The 25,061-nt window shown below is 46.5% G+C and overlaps 1 protein-coding gene across 7 annotated transcripts in view; it reads left to right on the plus strand.

Annotated features, from left to right (window-relative positions):
- The first annotated feature begins 4,065 nt into the window (after positions 1-4,065).
- Positions 4,066-25,061, plus strand: part of grid1b (glutamate receptor, ionotropic, delta 1b) — a 222,084-nt gene continuing 201,088 nt past the window's right edge. For 5 of the 7 annotated variants that reach the window (XR_008693306.1, XM_029134793.3, XM_029134795.3 and 2 more), the window contains exons 1-2: positions 4,066-4,450; positions 16,484-16,639. Coding sequence is in view for 4 of the 7 variants with exons in the window: in XM_029134793.3 (XP_028990626.1) it covers positions 4,369-4,450; positions 16,484-16,639 (238 nt within the window). In the remaining 3 variants the exon portion in view is untranslated. Of the gene's footprint in view, positions 4,451-15,337; positions 15,494-16,483; positions 16,640-25,061 lie in introns of those variants that run through there. The other 2 variants (XM_041068550.2, XM_041068549.2) reach the window with 1 other exon arrangement.

Raw genomic sequence — 25,061 nt, forward strand, 5'->3', positions numbered from 1 at the left:
TAAAATTGAATTGAAATTGAATTGAATCTTCAAAGCAAAAAGACATGGAACCGTTCCAGACTAAGATGTGAGACCTCACTGACAAGCTGCCCCACGTTGGCTCCATAAACAGATGAACACAGCGCGTCACCGCCTGATGACAAAGCAGAATCCTTTTTTAGGTTCCAGTGGTTCCACTATTTATAGCTGCACAAACAGTCTCTGCTGATGGGTGTGATGTGAGCTGCTGCTTCCTGATGCTCGGCCTCATCTGAGCAGCTTTATTGACATGTCTGAGTCTGATGGTGGAGGATCACATGACGCTTCACAGCTACATGGTCCTGGTCCTCCTGCTCTGAAGCCTCAAACAGGCTCCTGTTTGTAGCTTGGTCGCTGTGCAGAGTTCATGAGCACAGGTGAGGCTTGGGTTGTAAAGCTTCTTTACTAGGCTCAGCTCCATCTTCTTCACAATGATCTGGTGCATCTTCATCACTGCAGGTGCTGCAGACTCAGCACCGCACTGCACGGAACCTTCATACCTTCATTCACAGCCCACAGACACAGAGCAAACAGAGCAGACCACCAGTTAGAGGCTGGTCTCTGCTGGAGCTCCCAGTTTGACACCAACAGACCTGCGTCCTCTCGCAGGTCAAACACCGGCCTTTATGGCTCTAAAACTTCTTGTCTATCATCACCTGTTCACCTGTCTCCAGCTGATGCTCACACACACACACACACACACACACACACACACACACACACACACACACACACACACACACACACACACACACACACACACACACACACACATGTGCGTCGTGGCTTACTGTCAACATGAACGGGCGCAGGGAAGCAATGAAAGTGTGTGATGATGCTACCTGACAGCCCATTAAACCACAGAGGTGAGGATGCAATTAGACTGTCACCCACACTGGAGTCGGTGCCAGCAAAACAGATGGAGGCGGCAGAAGGAGCCCGGGTTATTTTTGGATGATTTGACGTCTGACGCGGCATCGATTGATTGAGAGATGATGATGAGTGTCAGTGATCAGCTGTGTCTGACCCTGCAGTGATTCAGCTGCTGAGCTTAAAGCATGAGAGGTTTGTTCTGCTCTGCAGCCCCTTCGTTTTCTTAAAAAGTGGAAACTTTCATAGCAGTAAGTGAGACTTTACAATTGATGAGCTCCGGATTCGTGACTGTTCACATGCAGATCGACTCGTGCTGACATTTAGCCCTTCCATGAAGTCATGCGTGAGGGCTTGTTCATGGTGATATGTCCCTGAGGTGATGCTCACAGTGGGTCAGTCCTGTTGTGAGCCTGTGCAGCCTGGCTTCTTCCACTCTGGCTGCTCGCCCTCAGGCTGATGAAGTCTTCAGCAGCGAGAACGAGGAGACCGACGCTCTAGTGACGTCCCACAACATGAAGACAGCTCCTAAACGTGACAAAAGACGTCGGATCTCCAGGAAAAGTACCCGTTCCGAGCGTGCGACCTGTGGCTTTGGGTGTGAACGCCGCTGTCAGAGGTGAAGGTCACACTCTTTCTCTGTTGAGGACGTGTGGTGGGTGGTCTTCAACTGAAAGCCTGTTTTTCCTGTGATTCTCTGGAGGAATGTTTATTGAATCAGTGTCTTATTGTCTGTCATTACTTTTGTGTCACTTGTAGCAATTGGAGTCAGAATCACAGACTTGTGATTGTTCATTCTGCATCACTGCTGGAATTAGTTCTGGAACAAAGTGTGAACACTTCAGCACTGAACCATGTAGACATGGTGTTTATGAGCCACCAGTGCAGGTCTGGTCTGATACAGAACCCAGGGCTTTAATGCTTGAGACGCTCCTCATCCAGTTTCTGTGTCTTTCATTGTGAACATTAGGGATGACATGACTTGAGCTTAAAACTGATCTCTGGTCAAATCATATAATTAATGTAAGGTGCCGTCCAAGTGTTTCCTTCTCCTTTCAGAATAAAAGTCTTGCAGTACCAGCTGAAAGCCACTAGATGGTGTGATGCTCCATGTCCACCGGTGGAGACGAGGCTCTGCTGTAACGAGCTGTTAAAAGTCCAGGTGTGTGTGTCTGTTATACAACATGATGAATGATTAATAACAGCTGCACTGAACATACATTATTCACATGTGTGTGATATTTATTGAGTTTATTTAACATTAGGTTTCCTTTCCCTTCCTTTCCTATAAAAGAACACTGTGTTAACTGACTGATGAGGGGAAATGTTTTATATGACTAATGTAGCAATACACGGATCACAACATAAGTAGATAATTTTATGAATATTGTTGATCCCTATTCATTATGATTCTATTGGTTCATATGAACATGTGTTTATAATGTGACTCAAAAAGTATTGACAGTGACGACAAACGGATCGTGAGGTTGGTGATTTAATCTTTTCAGCATCTGTGAATCACTGCAAGATGGTGAAGGTGAAGATTTAGTTGACAATATTAATATAAAATCAAAGTTACAGAATATATTTTTGTTTTCCATCTTCACTATGTTTTTGTTTGTGTCTTTTTACTTGTTTTGTGTTTTGTTGACACTTGTTGTTTCCCACTGAGTTTAAGCTGTGAGTCACTAACAACCTGAGTCTTTGCTGCAACCTCCACCAACACTCACTTCAGTTATTTCCAGTTAGAATATTCTTTTGTGAATATTACAAATAACCCCCAGTGTTGCTTCATATACTAAGACTAGTGAAGAGAAAAAAGAAAGGAAAGTGCTGGAAAGTAATAAATGTTTATTTATTGAAATGTTTGTTGATTGTATCAATACAAGGCGAGATGACGTCACTGTCGTGATTTACTACAGAGTTATATAAAGGTATGAATGAAAAAGTCAATGCATCTTTTCTCATTTACCTCTGGACGTCCATAGCCTCAAATGAAGGGAGCTGTCCGCCCCGCGCGGTGCTGAAACTGTCCTGGACCTGGGTCGTCTCAGCACTTTAGCCGAACTAGACTTGGCCAAACAATTAAAAGACATTTCTGAGTCACTTTCATTCGCAAGAAATATCCTTTAATTGTAAAGTCAAGTGTAGTAATCGTCATCTTCTGGTTCCCACGGCCCGCGGGGTCCTCACCTGGAATGACATCACGGGAGAAGGTCAATGGCGTCACGTGCGCACACAGGAACCTCCTCGCTCACCGGTCGGTGCTGCAAAGGTCCAGAACGTGTCCGAGACCTGCTTAATGTTGGAGCTGCAGCCGCGGCCCCGCTGCCGCTGGCTGCGTCCTGCCCGCTCTCCTCCCTCCAGTACCGAACCGAACCTCCTCGACCGTCTTTCACACCGACATGAGGAGCACATCTCCCCTCGCTTTGCACTGCTGTGATTTCTCACGCTCCCTCTGGGTTTGTTGAAAATCAGCTTTTACGCGTGCGATGACTCGCTGCCGGACCGAGCAGAACCGAACATGTGGGAGTGGGACACATCGCCGTTCGCGTGGAACAAGCTCGGCGGCTGGTTCTGTCTGTGGCCGCGCATCGTCCACCACCACACACGCCTCACGCCAGTCCCACTTGATGCAGCTGAGCAGGGCAGGTTCTTCGGCACAGAACCGCTGCGTCTTCCTTTTCCGCCAGAAGAAGACGCAGCGGTACCGAAGTCACAAACGCTGGCGGAGTGGAGCGATGAACGTGTCCGGCGCGTGCAACAGTTAGTGCGGTTCGTCACCGCCGTGTCCTCAACGCGTGAAGCGTGAGGTCGGGCTGTCGGGTCCGGCACCGGCACCGGCACCGGCACCGGCGACCTTCCCACCTCTGACTCATTCCTCCGAACCTACCGTGGGCGTCACGTCCGCGGTGCGACTACTGTACCTGAGCCCCAGCGGCGCGCGCCGCTCCCGCTCCTCTCCATCCTTCCGCCTCTCTCCTTCTCCATCCCTCGACTCTCTTCCTCCGCTCGGGCTACGAGCGCCGTAGATAGAGGCTCTGCAATCACGTGGGTCGGAGAAGGAGAGAGGGGGAGAGAGAGAGAGAGAGAGAGAGAGAACGCGTCCCTCCTCCTCCTCCTCCGCACTTTGCAGTGTGTTATGTCTCAGACTCGGAGGCAGAGAGTCAGAGCTGCTCGTCCGGCGGATCTCAGCTTGTGAAACAGACCCCATCCGTGCCCTCGTCCCTCCGCTCCTGAGCGGGGCTGTTTCTCTGCGGAGTCCGGGAGCGCTTCTTTTTCCATTCTGCCTCTCGACTCCGACGAACAGTTCGGTCTTTGGGATTTGGCTTTTTATTAGAATTGCTGGTGGTTTCATTCGGCGCTGTTTCCGCTGCTGCTGCTGCTTTTACGCATCATTTTTGGATTTGCTGCTCAGTGAAAAAACACAAAAACCAGCGAGGTGGATCCGCGGATGCGCCTTTTCGGCTCAAACTGGAGATGGAAATGCTGATTTTGTTGTTTCATTCCCTGTGGATATTGCAATGCAACACAGCGAGCGGCGACTCCATCATTCACATCGGTAAGACTCGGTGCTCTGCTGTGCGTGGAGCTCGGCTCAGACGCAGGTTCGGTGCTTGTCGAATATGCACAGATCGATTGACTTCAACTTGACTCAGGGCACGATTCGAACGTTCGAGTTTATTGGCGTGCTCTTCTTTTCGCATCGTGTCCTGACCTCAGACCTGGCGTTTGTGGCAGCGTCTGGTTTTGTGCCGTTGCATCCAGTAACACGGCGCAGCCGCTTACAAGTGCCCGCAAAGTGTTGCGCTCGCGATCCGTCACCGCGTCGTCCCGCATCTCAGACAGGCTGAGATCACGGTGATTCACGCAGAGCCTGTGTGTGTGTGTGCGTGTGTGTGTGTGTGGTGAGGGGTTTGCTTCATCTATCCATCCTCCCCGCCCTCCCCCTCCTCCCCCGTCTCTCCCCTCATCTGTAAGGCTGAACTTTGGATTGGACGTGAGTGAAATCTTAATCAACTGTTCCAGGGGAAGTGATGACAAAGGGGACAAACGCCCACTGTTTGGGCTTCGCAGCTCCGGAGTCAGTGGAGCCGAGGAGCCGGAGCGGCTCTGCAGCTTCTGCTTTTATCATCTGGTGACAGTTTAATTCTGTGTGGTGAAAGCAGGATTTAAAGCAGAGCCTCAGTCACCGACCGAGGCCACACTCTAATTTCACTTAGAGACGATCGGACGCGTCGCCAAAAGGAGGAAGTAGCAACACAAACGATGCTCAGCGGCGGATCGGCCGGTGGCAGCACTGCGGTGGGGGGGGGGGGGGGGGGGGGGGGCAGTCAGATCACCTGTGAGGCGACGCAGCTCCGCACCGGTTCCGTCTCCCTCCACCAGCTGCCTGATGCTGCACTTATCATGTACACACATGTACATACACACGTACATACACACGTACATACACATATACACACACATACACACGTACACACACATGTACACACACATACACACACGTACATACACACGTACACACACATGTACATACACACGTACACACACACGTACACACACGTACACACACATGTACACACACACGTACACACACACATACACACACATGTACACAAACACGTACACATGTACACACACACGTACACACACACGCACACACACGTACACACACGTACACACACACGTACATACACATAAACACACACATACACACGTACTCACACGTACACACACATACACACACGTACATACACACGTACACACGTACACACACGTACACACACATACACACACATGTACATACACATGTACACAAACACGTACACATGTACACACACACGTACACACACGTACATACACACGTACACACACATGTACACACACACACCCATGTACACACACGTACACACACACGTACACACACGTACACACACATGTACACACACACGTACACACACGTACACACACACGTACACACACGTACATACACACGTACATACACATATACACACACATACACACGTACACACACATGTACACACACGTACACACACGTACATACACACGTACACACACATGTACATACACACGTACACACACACGTACACACACGTACACACACGTACACACACACGTACACACACACATACACACACATGTACACAAACACGTACACATGTACACACACACGTACACACACACGCACACACACGTACACACACGTACACACACGTACACACACACGTACACACACGTACACACACGTACACACACGTACACACACACGTACACACACGTACACACACATGTACACACACACGTACACACACACATACACACACATGTACACAAACACGTACACATGTACACACACACGTACACGCACACATACACACACATGTACACAAACACGTACACACGTACACACACACGTACACGCACACATACACACCTGCTGCCGCTGACCGAAGGCTGCAGCTCACACCCGCTGGTGCTGATGAGGGCCGAGTGCATGGGCAGATGGACGCAGGCTTCGCTGAGCCTCAGGAGACGTCTGCATCCCGTCCACATGGAAACAAGGAGAACACAGATACAGGATCACGGAGAACACAGAACAGCTAATGCGACAACAAGCGGCTGAGGCGATGCCAGGAAGTGAGACGAGACACCAGTGGGAAACTGGCTCAGTGAGACACGGAACCAGGAACCCAACACGCATGCTCACACGTTTGGACCAGAACCAGACGAGCGCTCCAGCCTCCTCTTCCTGCTTCTGGCGCTCGTAGCTGAACTCCCAGTCGAAGGCCTGCAGACCTGCAGACCAGCTGGGCTGCAGTCGCACACTCATGTGAGCGGCCTCCTTCCTGTACGTCACCTCCCGACCAAAGGCTTCTCTCCCTGAGGGTCAGAGGGCAGTTAGCGCTGGGCTGGATTGAACGGCAGCTCATGTTGCATTGTGGGTAACAAAGAGTCCAGCTTTTATCTAACTCATTGTTGCCGGGTAGCGTTGTTGCTAACAGTTTGAATGATGCTAACCTTTGAAGGTGGAGCAAGGCATCATGGGATTGTTAGCAGAACGGACAGGTTCTTGGTGATTGTGACATGATTCTGATTTTGATCCTTCGTCGCTAATGGAGCCCTGAAGACGTGAAAGCGTCTCAACCTTCTCTGTCTCAGCGCTGACATTAATAACAAAGGGCACGTCTGGAAATCAGCTGCACGCTTAATTACACCTCATGGGCTCTTTAGGCTAATTGCTTCTTTTCAGTTAAATAAAAATCATTAGTGGAAGCTGCTCCATCGACTTTGTTCGCTGACTGTGCACTTCATAACTGAATACAGTAGCTTCAAATATATTTAACTCTTATCCCAGAAAAGGAAACAGACATAAACAAACAGGAAAAACTGGATTTTGATCCAAGCTGAGTTTCCATTGTTTCTCTGAACCAGCTGACGATCTGACTCTGTCTGACTCTGTCTGACTCTGTTTGACTCTGACTCTGTCTGACTCTGACTGACTCTGACTGACTCTGTCTGACTCTGACTCTGTCTGACTCTGTCTGACTCTGACTGACTCTGTCTGACTCTGTCTGACTCTGACTCTGTCTGACTCTGACTGACTCTGACTGACTCTGTCTGACTCTGACTCTGTCTGACTCTGTCTGACTCTGACTGACTCTGTCTGACTCTGTCTGACTCTGACTCTGTCTGACTCTGACTCTGTCTGACTCTGCCTGACCCTGATTGACTGACTCTGACTCTGTCTGACCCTGATTGACTGACTCTGTCTGACTCTGATTGACACTGACTGACTCTGACTCTGTCTGACTCTGACTGACTCTGACTCTGTGTGACTCTGAGTTTGTCTGACCCTGATTGACTGACTCAGACTCTGTCTGACTGTGTCTGACCCTGATTGACTTACTCTGACTGTGTCTGACCCTGATTGACTGACTATGACTCTGTCTGACTCTGATTGACTCTGACTGACTCTGACTCTGTCTGACTCTGACTGACTCTGACTCTGTGTGACTCTGAGTCTGTCTGACCCTGACTGACTGATTCTGACTCTGATTGACTCTGACTGACTCTGACTCCATCTGACTCTGACTCCATCTGACTCTGACTCTGTCTGACTCTGACTCTGTCTGACCCTGATTGACTGACTCTGACTCTGTCTGACTCTGACTCTGTCTGACTCTGATTGACTCTGACTGAATCTGACTCTGTCTGACTCTGACTGACTCTGACTCTGTCTGACTCTATCTGACTCTAACTCTGACTGGCTCTGACTCTGTCTGCCTTTGTCTGACTCTGATTGACTTTGACTGACTCTGACTCTGTCTGACTCTGATCGACTGACTCTGACTGACTCTGTCTGACTCTGACTCTGTCTGACTCTGTCTGACTCTGACTGACTCTGTCTGACTCTGTCTGACTCTGACTGTGTCTGACTCTGTCTGACTCTGCCTGACCCTGATTGACTGACTCTGACTCTGTCTGACCCTGATTGACTGACTCTGTCTGACTCTGATTGACACTGACTGACTCTGACTCTGTCTGACTCTGACTGACTCTGACTCTGTGTGACTCTGAGTTTGTCTGACCCTGATTGACTGACTCAGACTCTGTCTGACTGTGTCTGACCCTGATTGACTTACTCTGACTGTGTCTGACCCTGATTGACTGACTATGACTCTGTCTGACTCTGATTGACTCTGACTGACTCTGACTCTGTCTGACTCTGACTGACTCTGACTCTGTGTGACTCTGAGTCTGTCTGACCCTGATTGACTGATTCTGACTCTGATTGACTCTGACTGACTCTGACTCCATCTGACTCTGACTCCATCTGACTCTGACTGACTCTGACTCTGTCTGACTCTGACTCTGTCTGACCCTGATTGACTGACTCTGACTCTGTCTGACTCTGACTCTGTCTGACTCTGATTGACTCTGACTGAATCTGACTCTGTCTGACTCTGACTGACTCTGACTCTGTGTGACTCTGTCTGACTTTGACTTTCTCTGACTCTGTCTGACTCTATCTGACTCTAACTCTGACTGGCTCTGACTCTGTCTGACTTTGTCTGACTCTGATTGACTTTGACTGACTCTGACTCTGTCTGACTCTGTCTGACTCTGTCTGACTCTGATCGACTGACTCTGTCTGACTCTATCTGACCCTGACTGACTCAAAAGGACTTGGCAGCATTACGCAGCATCCAGAACAGATGCGACAGTCTTCCAGCCTCGGCCCCAGACCCACGCTGGAGCATCTGTGCCGCCCGGCCGCGGGGCCTGATCGTTGATGACACGGCCCGGTTTGTTTGTCCCTCCCCCTCCTCTGCTGCCTGTGGAGGATCAGTGGCAGGCGCTGGCTGTCGCATGGTGGGTGGGTTTGATCTGTAAAAGAGCTGATACAGACAAAAAGATGTTGACCTGCATCCGTGGTTCAAATCCTGCCCCGTCAGTGTCGGAGCGGCTGCTTCGTTTCCTGATCACCACAGCAGCTGGTTCCTTTAATTAGTCCGGCCCCTGTTCTTTGGCTGAATGTGCACAAATCAGTGCAAACAGCTGCTGCAGGGTTTGGTTGTGACTGGAGACACTGAACGTCACTCTGTCTGAGAGGAGGCCAGAGAACAGAGCAGCAGAAGGAATCAATCCCGGCCTCTAAATAAATATCAGATATCAAGCTGTCAGCGAGGTCCAGGCCAGTGATGGATGCACTCGTTCCAGGAACCAACTCGTTTCATAGAGACAAAGGTAAAATCAGAACAATGCCAGGCTGTCAAGACTCATCAGGAGCTGCTGGATGCTGATGGATCGCTTTACATCCATCGAATGATAAAAGCTTTGTGTATAATAGGACGTAAACAAGTGGAGCTGCAGCCGTGGAACACAAGTGTCCTGCTGATGCCGTGCTTCAGCCACAGCTCGGTCCTGTCTCAACATGTCTGCGCCTCCATCCATGAGATGTGGTTTCTCACTCTGTGCAACCTACACTGATCTTCATCCGACACCCTGGGAATGAACGCGAGGCCTGAAAAGTTTTTCAGCTGCTTTGATGTAACCCACATTTGATCATTAGCGCCAGTTTAAGTTTTGTTGGTTAGTGGTTCTGTTCATCAGTGCCTCCCAGAGCTTCTCTGTACTTTACTGTGTAACACCTTCAAGTGGAGGACGTGTGAAACAAGCACAGTTGTGCCGAAAGCTGGGAGGCAGCGTCCTCCACAGCTTCAGAGGCAGCTGACAGCAGCCTGGCAGACAATGGACTGAACCTCAGCACACATGGCCGCTAACGGGCCTGGGAGGAGGCCACACCCGGAGCAAGAGGAGGAGGAGGAGGAGGCCTCTATGGCTGTGGTCCCGGTTCAGAAGCATGTGAAGACCTTCAACCTGTCACGTCTTCGTCCTCTCCAGGTCTGAAGCTCCTTAAACAGCCTCCGGCTGCACACAACTAGTCAGTGTTTATAACGTCTGAGCAGGAGAGATTACCCCGTCCCTGGAGCCAGGCAGTTGATGAGGGATGATTTACGGGGCAGAATGAGAGGCTGCTTATCCAGAGCCTGGGTCTGGAGCTCCGGCCTCGACTGCAGGAATCCAATCTGTTGACGCTGGCAAAGCAGATGAACAGCTGCGGCCTCTTCCCACCCCGCCGCTAAATAAGATAAACTAACGCGGTGATGCTTCCTGCGCCGCGGCGCCGGCGCCGGCCGGGCCTCTTCCCTCCACCTGCGCACCCACGGACGGAGCCGCGGCTGCAGCGCGAAGCACGAGTAAACAGAGTGCCTTCCAATGCACAGACAAACACTGTGTGAGTGGGCGGCAGACGAGCAGGAACCTGGATCCGACCACAGCAGCTCCTTCACAGCAGGAGACGACCGTTGAGTGATTCACTGAAAGAGAGAGAGAGACTTCATTTCGCGCCGCCGCTGAGAGCAGCTCCCACATTGTTCTGAACTAATGAACACATCAGTAACTAATGCTACTGCTCATCATCAGACAAAGAGGCAGCTCAGCCCCTGAACTCTGACCCGTCACAACGCTAACGCCACCTGGTGGCCGACCCAAACCATGCGGCCCTGTTCTGGTTCTGGAGTGGTCGGTGAACAGACGGAGCTGGAATTAGTGGAGGATGGAAACAGTGGAATGACGCTGGAAACAACTCATTCATTCCACTTCATTGTTTGTTTTTAGTTAAACGTAATATTTGTTCCAAAGTGTCCGAACATTAATAAGAGTTGAAAGCCGATATTCATCTGATTTGACTCCAGTCACATGTTTAATTGTGGAACCACATTGAAGTGGAGCATAAACGGTTCTGCCTTCATTCTCCAGTTTGCTTGGATTTCTGCTTCTCCTCTTCAGCCATTGGCACAAATGTGTTAATGAATTTTACAAGTTTCAGGCTAACGCCAAGATGCGCCTGCATGTTTGCCAGACAGAGATTTTTAATTACAAGCACGGCCTAATTACTGAGATACTGAAACTATGTGGAAGATCGAACACGCAGCTACGGAACATTAGCACTTTACAAAGTGGAATTGTGTTTGTGACAATTTGCTCTTGGCAAAGTTTTCTCAGTATTTTCCAGATTGGATGCTGCTGGATGCTAAAGTGTAAAGGCTACTGTACCAGCTGCAGCTGGGGGGGGATCTCAGCAGATGCACTTTTCATTTGCATTAGGTTGGCGTCTCATGATTATTGGCTGCCTGACAGGAGGATCTCACACGGTGTGTGAGTGTGTGTGGGTTTGTCTGTGGAAACGATGATGTTCAGCTTCACATTCTGCAGCTGCTGACGTCTGACGGCGCATCACGTTGTGTTCATGCGGAAGGAACGCATCAACAGCGGTGTAAGCTCCTCTCCCACACTCTATAGCAGGTCACGGAGGTGAAACATTACTTATTTGGATGTTTAATTATGATAATAGCGGCGCTGCACTCGCCACTGGCCCCGCTTCTTTGTTTGGGCTCAAGGGAAATGTCGTCCAAAACCTGTGTTCTTATAAATCTTGGTGTTGTTGTTGTTGTACTTTCTGAACATTTTAAAGCTCCTCATTATTCATTTCACCCTTTAAATTGCTTCAGGCTGTGAATAGCACGGCCTTGTTAAACACAGCGAACGTGTAGGTTTAATACTCGCATTCTCCCTTTTACTGCAGCTGATATTAAACTGCTGGAGAAGAATTTCCGTACAAATCAAAATAAGGGTTTGAGGTAAACGGGGTTAAGCTGCTGTCGGAGCCACTCACTGGGGCAGGTCCGTCTTTCTCCTATCTAACCACTAAACGTGTGTATTTCTACAGACAGATGATGCCGTTTAGGCCAACAGTTATGAGAATGCTGTTTTTGTGGAGGTTGGAGATAATATGGACACAACAGATGTTTAACCTGGAGAGAGGTTGTTGGCCTCCACTGACTTTAGATGAAGCTCATGTCTGCGTCAAGTGACTATGGCTGTGCCTGTGTTGTTAAGGAGGGTCTCGTCTCCTGTTGACTTCACCTCCACATAATGTCACACAATTAGCTTTAATAAAATAAAAATAAAGAATAGGACGCCATGTTCTGAAATATGGGTTTTTGACAAGATTTACATTAAATGAACTCTGCAGCAGTAACTGGTAAATTATGTTGCTTTATATAAAGCATCCAAAATGATGAGCAGTAAATAAATAGACGTCACCACTTCTCGCTGACAGTGACAGATTATCAGTGTCAGTGTAAAGTAACATGTAAAGAACTTCCTGCCTTGTGTCTCGTGACTCAGTCCACTGTTTTATTTCCCTCATGGTTTAACCTGCCGGTGATTTGCCACATGGGAAGCGTGGAAGATAAATGACACCTCCTGTATTACCACAGATTAGGCCTTTAATAGGAATTGATTTTTCTGAGTGAGGGTGATGAAAGGAAGAAGAAGGCCAGTAAGTATAACTGCGTCCACTGTGTGTGTTGAAATTGGCCATTCTCTGTCGATTAAACGGGGCTGGAGTGATCAGTGCAGTGGAGTCTTGCCCTCAGAAAAACCATCAGAGCCGAGACTCTGTCAGACGCTGGAAAATAACAGAGCATGTCTCGATTTTTCCGATTTTGTGTTCTCTGTAGTAAAGATGACTGACAGCTACACTGGGTTCTCTGGTCCACATGACTAAGCAGCGCCCGTGTCCTTCCAGCGCTGCAGCACATTTGTCTCTAAATTATCTTTAACGATGTTCAGAGTTTGCTTGAGTCTTCTGGTTAATCTGGTTCTTCATGACCGAGGGGTCACAAATCTTCACAGCAGAGAAGCTGCCGGTGTGTCGTTGTCCATGGTGCTGAAGGGGTTGCGGTCATGTACAGCTGTTACATGGATGGGTCACTGTCCATGGTGCTGAAGGGGTAGCGGGTGTACAGCTGTTACAAAACGCGTTACTGTTACTGTCCTGAACAGACTCTGGGCAGAGGATGAGAGAGTTATAGCAGTGACTGAAGCTGGAGCTTCTCGCTACATAACAATCCACCGTGCTGAAATCGAAGCAAATGGTTGTGTATGTGTAAAACGCTCTATGAATGTTTTGTGGGAACCCTCATTTCCAGTTGCTTATGCTAAGATCAGACCATATTGTCACCCAGCGAGAATCACAGCCTCCATTTGTGAAGCTAAACGGCCCAGCAAGGAGCCAGCGTGTTTGGTCACAGATCACAGAGGTCACCAAATCCCCAAACAAACCAACTGCTCTCTGTGATTTTCCAGTGAGCTGGAGCTTTAGGACACAAATCCCTGAACTGCAGGTTGATTACCTGCCAGCGAGTGGAGGAGGCCTGATAAACTTCCTAGCTACCGCGCACTGTTTCTGCAACCACGGCAAAAAAGTGCATTTGGCTGCAGCACAGTGTGAAGCTGGCATAGAGATCTGTGCCAATACGCTGGAAAGGCCACAGCCTCCCAATCACATGTTTATTTTCTAGGTTTCCCAATATCTCTGGCATTTATCAGCTGAAAATTCAATAACCTGACCTCCAGTGTCACAGCAGATGAATGTAGAGAGAAACATGTTTCTAATAGACTGTGATTTAGAGGAGATGCTAAAATGTCAAGTAATGCTACGTGGTGCTTCAAGCACAGGCGTCGTATCTGTCCACATACAGCAGCGGATTAATTAGGGAGCAACAACAAACTCAGAAGACTAGAGATTGTGTACAGATCATAGTAGTGAGTAGTGACACGACTGCTGTTTTCCTGTTCGCTGAAGAGGTGATGTGATGTGAGCAAATGAGAGTAGATACACGTTAACATTGTAACTGGAACTTAGATTAAAACATTTCATTGGGACCAGACATGCTCACGGTTCTGACACAGAGTCTGGGTCTGTTTGGGTGAGTTTGGGTCTAGTTGCGGTTGTTTTTGCTGGTCACCAGCCTGCAGAACTTAGGAAATGAGCCTCACTGCATCCTCTCTGTGCTGAGTGTGGTTCATTCACATCCTCTGCCTCTCCGTCGTTGGCAGCGTTTTCCTAATTTTGCTCGACAAATTGCCTGAACAGAACTGGGCACGTTGCATCAATTTGTCTTCCTTTCTGTTCCTCCGTGTCTTTTAATCCATATTTGTTCATCTGTCTGTCACTTAACACGTGGACGTTTTCTGCTCCTTCACTACAAGCTCAAAGGAACAACTGAGAACAATATGAAACCAGTTCTGCTTCTTGTTTTTACTTTTTTAGCCACAATGTGAAAATAAACACATGCATCATTTTAATTATGAGATGGCTGAAATCATTTGTCAGATGGGAGATAAAGCTGCAAACCAAGGGTCCACACGTCGAGCCGGTCACTGCTGCTCATTCACAGCTTCCCCAGAAACAAACTGCTGGTTTACATTTAAACTACAGCGCTGAAGTGGGGCCTGTGTGGCCAAATACTCCACCTCGTTTATCATCAGAACTGTTGTGTGACAATTTATTTAAATGCTAATTTGAGTCTCATTGACTCCACCCAGTGACAGCTGGGATGGGCTGCAGCAGAGCAGCTGTTAGGAAAATGGATGGACTTGAGTTTTCTACAGCTAAATTAAAAAAAGCTCCGTGTCACTGAGCGTTTGTGAGGCCAACTTCACCTGCAGCTAATCTAAACGCGCTAACCAGCTAGCTCTGCCGAGTGGCAGTGGATGTGCATGTACTGAAGGGAAGATGTAACGGGCAGTGGCGGAGGGTATATTTGGGTGATGGGTTGTCAAGAGATATAATAATAATAATAATAATAATAATAATAATAATAATAATAATAATAATAATAATAATAATAATAATAATAATAATAATAATAATAATAATAATAATTCATTAATAGACCCTAAACGTCCTTTATACATTACATTATACATATTATATTTATACAAACGGACCAGCTGCTGTCCTTTGTTTTTATTGGCTGAATTTGATTGGATGCCTGGTAACTGAACTGTTACCACATCACGTATCAATAAAGCAACGTTTTGAATTGAAATTCCAAATCGATCTCGTGCGTATTTTTGTTTTACTTAAGCGCGTGCGTTTTTTCCGCGCGGGTCGTTTTGGCCGTTGGGTTCAATGGTGTTTTTGAAAGCGGACGCGCAGGTGGAGGTAAAAAGAGAAGTTCATGCTAACGCTCACGACTAAATTAGCTTTAGTTTCACACCTGTGCTGGTTGTGTGTGTGTGTGTGTGGTGAAGTTGATCTGGAGAAAGTCACAAATGCTCGCGTAAACCATTACAATATGTTTGGTTTTAAAATAAACCTTTAAATAATCTCAGAAACAACTTGAAGGGAAGCAGCACATTTCATTGTAACGGACTCGTCTGGACGTCTGATAGCGATGGATCCTACATGTATTTACGTCTAATAAACCTGAACATGAGTAAATTTCCTGAAGCTTAACAGTCATTTAATTTTGTATCAGCCAAGTTGGAACTGTATTCAACAACTGATTACCTCATACATAAACAAAGCATGTATTCTTAAGATTGAGTCCCATTTTTGTCCCCTAACGTTTACGTGGCTGCTTATCCTACTGTTCTGAGCAGTCCTAAAGTGGAGCAGTTCTGTATAGAACCCGTTCCAGTGTGTGTGGGCACCGGTTCTGAAGTGGCCTCTGGCTTCGTGTAGTGTTGAATGCTCCAGTTTCATCTCTACTCACTGAAGGCACCTGGACAACATCAAACCGAACAGGCAGCAGCATCAAGAAGAGCTTTAGCACAATGACGTTGTTGCCATGGAGATATTGAGTGTTATTATGGGTCTTTTTAGAGCTCAGTACAAAGGGAGCAGCACCTAAACCGAGGGAGTCTGGAGATTGATTTTGCTGTGTAAATTACATCGAATGATGATGGACACGATTCCATGGCTTTCATCGGTTTTGTCTTCACCAGAGTCTATAATTATCTTTTGTGTTCGTATTAATGCCAGTGTGTTTAAGCACTGATGTGAATCTTAAAACTGCTGAAACAATCAATATTGAATATTTAGGATTTGTCCTTCCACAGATTAGGCAGCATTTTCTCAGCTTTAACGATGAAAGCGACATATTGATTGTTGTCTGACTAAACGCTCTTCTTCCTGTTTTCACCTGTCCAGGTGCCATATTCGAGGAGAACGCGGTGCGGGACGATGAAGTGTTCCAGCTCGCCGTGTCCGACCTCAGTCTGAGCGACGACATCCTGCAGAGTGAGAAGATCACACACTCCATTAAGCTCATTGAGCCCAACAACCCTTTCCAGGCGGTGCAGGAAGGTAAGGACTCGAGGAGCATGTTTTTGCCCTGTTTTTGTCCGCTCTCAGATGCTTTCTGTGGTTCGTTGTTGCGCTCTGGCTCTATATGTGTTTATTGTTAAACTTTTTTCACCATTGTTCTAATGGTGTTTCTAATGCCACATGTATCAACCTGCTGAATTCTGTATCTCCCTTCTCCGGTCTCTGCTCTCTGAGGAGCCTGTGAATTTTTGATGCTGCGTTTTTGCGTTCTTTCGTCTCGTTCCCTCTGAGACTGATTCTGTCTTTCTCGCGCTCTTCGTACTCCACACACTTCCTCGCTTCCTTACCCCCTTGCTGATCTGCCTCTGGACACCTCAGTGCAGAGGATGCTATGGGGAAGCACTGAGTCGAGCAACCGTCTGGGGTGGTGAAATGTTTCATATCGTTGCCGACAGAGAAGCCCTTAATCTCTGAAAAACGCAGTGTAATGAAACGAGGACTGTATTTTCTGTGAAGTTTGAGGCAGCAGACAGGCACTGGAGGTGATGCTTATTATGCTGCGTATTCTTAGCTAAAGTACATGAAAATAATTGTGGTGATGATGGATGTAACTGATGCTGAAGGTGATGAAGACAGTTGTTGAAGACAAAAATCACTAAGGTGACTGAGATGTAGACTACTGTTTACACTGATGACAAAGCATATTACCGGTACATGTAATGTTGTCCATGAGGATGATGTGAGTACCTGCATCCGTGTTGTGATCAATGTGACTTAATTATATAGTGATATATTGATATAGTGTTTAATATGTTCAAACAGCAGTAAGATGTGTGAGGCATGTTTCACCTGGAGTTGCTCAGGTCTCCTGCCAGAACAGCCAGACCTGTAAACGGTTCTTCACAGCAGGTGGTACTTCACCAAACCTGAACAAATCCCATCCACAGCCAAAAAAAGAGGCAGAGCTTAAAGTTGTTTATGTTATAAAATATCAAGTTGGGACTTCTGATCACAGAGACGCTGTAAGTCACTCCAGAATATTTCTTTTAAGCAGAAAGAGAAACACCTGAGGCTGTGGAGCAGAAAGTGTGAGGCCATCTGGTACTTTCACATAATGGTGCTTCTTGCTGTACGTTTTACTTACTGTCGCTTTGTTACCCAAAAAGTTTAAGATAAATCACAGGTGTCAACATCTTGATATGTGAGGATTTGTCTTAACTGAGAATATGTTATGGCCATGGTGAATGGGAGGAGAGACTGTTTTCTCCTGTGGCTTTAATTGAAAAATCACCTTTTTCCATGTTTCATCTCTTTTTAAAAAACTTTTTTAATGAGGTACATTAGGTGTGATGGGGTTAGGGTTAACCCTAACCCTAACCCCATCACGCCTAATGGACCTCATTGTACCTCATGTAATCCCCTAACCCTAACCCCTAATCCTAGACTGATGGATTTCCTGTTAAAAATTCTAACTTCAGTAACATGAGTCAATTCCACTTAATGGATTCATAGGTAATATTTATTAAGTTGAAGCCAGGCCAAACCTACATCGCCTGTGGACTCCTGACACCTATGGGCTTATTTGAAGTAAATATTGAGTCTCTTATTAGGAGCAACACTTGGTGTGTGTGTGTGTGTGTTTCTGTTCAGCTGAAACTACATTGATTTAAAAGAGAAAATGTTAAATGTTCTGCTTTGGGCAGATTAAGACTTATAATAATACTACACCAGGTTCCCCCGCATCCATTGTGAAGACAGTGAACTGAGTAGCTCATGTTGACCAGTTCACTCAGTCACACACAAATAGCCTTTAAAGCCATGCTAATGCCTGTGTTTTTAATATTGAACGAGGGACATTTACGCAGGAGGTGAATAAAATGCACAGTGTGACAATTTGCCTTTTACTGACATCATCTTTAAATGACACACTCACACACACACATTTTTTATTAATTGAGGTGTTTTTGTGCATTATAATCACAGTGATCTTGTGTAGCTGTGTTTGCATCAGTCGTGGTCTTTACTAAAGGTCAAGAAGGTGGGTCACGTGCAGACTATGTACACATGCATGAATTTTGTGTGTGTGTGAGCCATGCTAACTTTGTGTAAAGCCTGAACTACATGTTATTCAACTTGCTGTACCTCCTGTACACAACAGCCTTCAACTCCACGGTGTTCAGGAAAGCACTCAGACGCTCAGACTTCTTTTATTGCTGCAAATCTCTCATTATCATCGTTTCTCTGTTTTCTGGGTTGTGAGGGTTTGGTAAATGGCTCTGATCCTGATACGTGTTGAGTTCAATTTAATTTGCACATGATTTCTAAACAAAAGCTGAATGTAATAAATATATAGTGTTTCCCGTTTGAAATTGCACCTCTGCATCGTTTCCCTGAAGGCTAATGTGCTTGGTTTTCCTTTTTATAAAAGTATGTTAACGTGTGGAGACACAGAGAGAGAGGGTGAACAGAAGTATTGAAGGAAAGACGGATTAAAGTCAAAGAAAAGGTGATGGGGAGAGTAGAGCAAACACTAAAGGGTGCGAACGAAAAAAGATGAGCAGAGAAAATGAATGTGGGATAAATTAACTGTGTGTGTGTGTGTGTGTGTGTGTGCGTGTGTGTGCGCGTGTGTGTGTGTGTGTGTGTGCACGTGTGTGTGTGCGTGTGTGTGTGTGTGTTGATCACGGTCCAGCTGCTTTCGTGCCTGCTCTGACCTTTCTCAGAGCTCCCATGATCCCGGTCCTCAGAGGCTTCGCCGATAGCCTGGGATGTTGTGGATTATGGGTAATGAGAGAGGGATTCTCACCCTGCCTGTCTGTGGCCAACAGCCTGCAGGTGGAATGTCCTCTGTGAAGAACATAGATGCAAAAACAACCCAGTTTGGGTGATGGGATGGAGCAAACTGAGGATGTCGCACATAGAACATCGTGTACCGAGCTGGAATAAAATCTACGGAACTAAATCCCATTGACAAAACAAGTGTTTGGAGCCATGTGTACTCCTTGAGGTAATAATGAGGACTGGAGTAGGTAACTACTTCATTGTTTTGTAAAGAGCCCTGTGACCCTGTAACGCGGTCGGTCCTGTGCTGGAGCATGTCAGCAGCTCAGCCAGAACGAGGGCTTAGTGGCACATACGTTTGCCACGAGCGATGTCTTTGTCACATTGAAGACTGTTTAGGAGCTGCTCCTCATCCACATGGTCCCACATGCAACGCTGCAAAGCAAACGACAAAGAAAAATCTCCCTGGAACCATCTGTCCAACCGATCCGCTCAAGTCGGAGCCGGTTCTGTCCTGTTACAGTAGCTGCAGGTTCTGCTGATACCTGGTATCAGCAGAACCTGCTGAACCGACGTCCTGTATTTGTTTTCCTTTGACCCCCCTGTTCATAACACCAGATAATGTGGTGAACTTCACCACGCCGCTCACTAATTCCTTAATTGGCTTTTCAATCCAAACTAATTATGTTAATTGTTTCATTATGATCCTGTCCGTCTCCGCTCAATTACTGCATAATTAGCCTGAGCTGGGGAGTCTTTGATGGAATGCGATTTTCTTCATTTTCACTCGTCTCACAGCGTTTTATTTCGTCCTTGCCTGCTTGCAATCTCCTCAGGCTTCCATAAATCTGTGTTTCAGGACTCTTCTTATGTCTGGTAATTTGTCTTACTTGGTCTTTAGTTTACCTTATTAATATTGCTACTTTGTTATCCTTCATATTTGTGTTGGTTTGGTGCTGATGTTCTCCCTCTCTTTTGTTGGTGTTCTCTGGCTCTTTATACGTAAAGATTATCAATTTAGAATCTTAATTTTGCTCACACTCATTTAGCGCTAATTTCTAGTTGTGCAGGAGAAGATGACAGTTGTTGTTGTTGTTATTGTTGTTGCCCGTCAGTCTAATTTAATTTGAGTGACGGCTCCTGCTGTTGGATCCCAGCAGTGGAATTGGCCTAATCTGTGCCACAGCAGCAGGTTTGTTCTCAGACATTCCGGCAGATTGGTTCACTGAATGATGTAAAGACGCTGCAGCAGCTGTTGTAACTTTCGTTGATTGCACTTTGTTCCTGATAAAGGAGAGTCTTCTAGAGAGGCTTTGTTCTTGCTGTAATGCCTCTAATCTGAACTGTCAATTGACTTTGTGATCTGTGTTCGTCCAGGCTTAGAACTCTGATGTTTGCTGTTTTTTCTAGCAGACAGCGGCTCGTAATCACTCGATGCTCTGATCTTCTGTGTTAGATGTCAGTGAGTTAACGAAGAGGGGATTTGAACCCCAGCACTGCTGTCAGAAGTTCTCCTTTCTTGATAAACCTCTAGTAATGTAGAGAATTAACTGTGACTAATTATTTCTTCAGTTGAATGTAACCATTGCTTATGAAGGTTTTTGATTTATCTGCTCTGTCCACAGGAGTTGACCAGCCACTTTCAGCCCTTAACGGCTTAGTGCTGTGAGGTAAAACGAGATGAAGCTGCTGATGACTAAATGAGAACTGTGTAGAAGTATGAGGGAACGTAAGCTGAGTAGCTTCAGTTGGTGCTCATCGCTGCTGTCTCCTCAGCTGCACACTGCTCTCTGCAGGCAGCCAAACCGAGCTACAGTCGCTCTGCCACTGCAGCAGCTAAAGCAGGAAACTAAACTACAGCTGGGGAAAAAGCACCTTTTAATCATGTTATGTAAAAAATGAGCATTGACACCACACAATATTACTGTATGTCTTTGTCTTTGAAGTTTGAATGGTGCATATCATATCTGGCTTCTCGTGTCAGTAGGAGTTAAATCTATAAACAGTCAGTTGAAATCATTTTCTTAAGCTGAATGTCACAGCTCCGTGGTCACTTCACCGCCCAGTCTAATTAGAAAACTAAACGTGGGTTCTTTAGTAATATGTTCAGATGGTCTTATCCGCTCATCTTCCAGGGGCTGGGGTTTAAGGGAATGTGAAGGAAGGACAGCGAGATGAGAAAGGATAAAAGCCATCCACAAGGACACCGGGATGAAGCCTGGGGCCAAGCTCCAGCTCCAGCTCCTGCTTCACTGCTTCCTGTGTAGTGCTTGTGGCTGCTGATCTGAGTCCTGCTGACTGCGTCTCTGAACCTCAGCTGTGGTAGAAGCCTCCTGCTCTTAATTTCTGGCCGTAGCCCGTCCGTGCGTCCTCCACTCGTCACTTCCACCTATGCACAGGGAACATTAAGGAGAACGAGGGTCGTCACTGAGCTCCAGTAATTACTAGTTGTTGTCTTTTACTGTCAGATATGGGTGATGTGGCTGAAACTCTTCATTAGTTGTATATGCTACTTCCTTTTTTGCTGTCACCTGTTATCTTCTTTCACCCACATCACGTAACCTTCAGTTGGGTTTAGGTGACGACGCTGGACGCCAGAGCCCCTTTGTGAGGCTTTTTTGATTAATACCGCTCAGTCCACCATGTTCCGTTCTGCCGTTTTATCACATGAAAACCAAAATCCTTTTTGACTCTGGGTGATAATGCGCTGTGCAACTTTCGGCATCATTTCAAGCCCTGAATGCGGCATGTGTTCTCACTTCAGATTCCTGAATCAATATTTAATAAATGTAGATGTGCTACATTTAAACCAATAATGGATTTGTAAACAAAGGTCTTGCACGAGACCATAAATCCTCCAGTAACCCATTATGGGCCCCACTTTGTTTCTGGCAGTCATTTTGAGAAGGAGGTGGCACATTTACAGCAGCTGAGATCTCATTTATAGCATGAAAGTCTTCACTGAACTGAGCCATTTCAGCAGTTGGTTCTGTCTGAAGAAATGGTGTGAGAGCGGCTGCGTCTCCTGGAAAAACGCATAAAATTGCTTCATTAGTATTCTTTTCTCTTCGTTCACAGGGCAATTATTCACCATTAGATGCTTTTATGTAGTTTATTGATGGCACAATATAATAACAGCTAAATTATCTTCAATTCAAAGTGCCATCTGTTTCTGTGTGACGGAGGCTTTTACTCCTTGACTTTGCTGCTTGTTATTAATCCACAGGGAGTCGTTGCTGTGGGGGGGGGCTGAGTTACAGGTCAGAGGGAGTCAAACAAACGCTCCCAGCCCTCGCTTTTTCCACTTTAGTGCTGTTACCTTTTAAATATATGTGATACAGTATGTGTTTTAATGTTTGTTGTGGTGAAACGTCTATAAACAAATACACGGGAAAAATGTCATGAAGGATTGTTAATGTCAGCTGTGTAGATTCTGCTTAAAGAAAGATGACATTTAAAACTATAAAGCACGTGATAGCAAATGGGGCATCTTTGTAACGGAGGTGGATGCACTGAGGGGATCCGACAGAACTGACCTTATAACAGTCAGATTAAATAAAACTTAGTATCACTTTTTATTATTTATATATTATACACAGCAAACGCCCTCTGCAGGCGCTTCACAGTGGAAGGAGCACAGATACAGAGCTCTGCATAGACCAGTACACTGTGGAGTGGACCTCTGGAGAGGCAGGCTCAGGGTGGGCGGTCACCTGCCTCCACCGCTGGGGTTTAAATGACAAATGCAGACTTGCAGCGGGGTTTGATGTGCATTGTTCTATATATGAATGATTCCTTTGTCTCTTCTCGCCTCCACTCTCTGAGGACAAGTTGGTCCAATACCTATTGCTCTATAAATTGGGTTCTGTCAATACCAGCAGCTATAACAGCCTGTTCTAAAGTGCCTGAGTCACTCATACGTGGGGAATTTACATCAAACTGCTGTAAGAATGCAGGGTCTGTCATGGGTCAATTTCTCCCTTTCATCACAGCTAACTGGAAATGAGCTGACAGCAGTAAGAGCTTCGGTGGCGCAATAGATCAGCGGTGGGCCATTTGCTTGTCATCTGTGATTGGGGACATAAATGTAGCTGTTTTTCTTTTAACGCCACCGTTGACATTAAGGTCCAGGAGTTTGTCCGGAGGTGAGACGCTGCCAGACGAGAACTTTACACTGAATAATTTATTTATTTAATCCTTCGTGAGTTGATTGATCTGGCCTGGCGCTCTCTAACAGCAGATTGTCTTCAGTACACACACACACACACACACACACACACACACACACACACACACACACACACACACACACACACACACACACACACACACACACACACACACAAACACAAACACTTGATTTAATTAAAAGGGCTTGATTTTTGCCAAATTTCCACAACAGGGACAATTAGGTGTATTAGTGCAACAGCCAGCGGCAGCTCAAAATGTTAACAACCCTGGATCAAAACCACAATTACTTTATTTAAAACGGCAGTTACCCAGCTGGCAAATGATATCTGTAGGCGGTGAAAGGTATGAGAGCGCAGCAGAGAATGGCCTCCGTGTTAAGTGTGGTGGCGTTGAGAAGTGTGCAGGCGGTCAGAGCTGGAAAGGTGAGACTAATAATGAGCTGCACTGGTTGTCTGTGTACCAGCCACTGTCTAGACTCTAAACATTTATCTCAATTTGGAAAGATAGGCCAACAAAAGTCTAGACTACAGAATGCTAAAAGGACATTAAGCCGTTTCTGGAATTACTAAAATGTCTGTTTGCCACACTCCACTTTGTGAATTGCTGTACTTTACACCGATTCATCTGACTCTGCATTTACACCAATAGATGCCTGTAACCGCTGCCCTCGACTCGGCCGACTACCTGCCAGGGAACCAGTGGTAGAGGCCACGCAGAAGCCGCCACAGTCTTACAGCATGATTTACATGCTTGCTGGCTGCCAGACTCTTCTGATTCAAACAGACGTCCTTTCAATTTGTCTCTTTCTCAGCAGGAGTAAATTGCTTTTCATGATTAGAGTCCACAAAACCGCTGACTGATTTGCTCTGGCTGGTTTTAGAGAGGCTTTTCAGAACTGCTCAAACATGTGCTGAAGAGCTGATGTAATTGTAGGGCCATTCAATGCAGATGTGGGCTTTTTGTGGTGTAATGCACGGGACGCTTTTTGGGACCACAGTGTAAAATAAATGTGATTACACCTTAAAGAATACATTGTAAGTGTTACCTCACTGCTTTGCCCGTGCCATTTAGCAGGCGAGTGCTTCTAATTATCCAGAACATGCCCCGCCGGTTAAAATGTGCAATTATCAGCAAGATGGAATGGTCACCTCAGCGAGGCCCGGAGCGTGCATTCCTCATCTTCACGCGCCTCCCCTGATTTATTAACCTCTCAGAGGCAGTGGGAGCAAACAGTCGGAGTCAACTTTGATGATTCATTGTTGGCAGAAACCTCTCAGAGCAGGCCAGTCACCGCTATATACTGTAATGCAGTTCAGTATTAAGCCTAATTTCTCCCAAGTGACACAGCAAAACAGAGCATGTCGGCCATTGACCCAGATGAGATCAGTCATAGATAAACATCTTATAACGGAGCACATCAAAGCAAATTACTGGTTGTACTGTAGTCTTCAAATTTCTTTCATATTCTGTGTCAGAGCAGGAGATGGTG

Source organism: Betta splendens, chromosome 19 (genome assembly GCF_900634795.4).
Source record: "Betta splendens chromosome 19, fBetSpl5.4, whole genome shotgun sequence".
Classification (NCBI taxonomy): domain Eukaryota; kingdom Metazoa; phylum Chordata; class Actinopteri; order Anabantiformes; family Osphronemidae; genus Betta; species Betta splendens.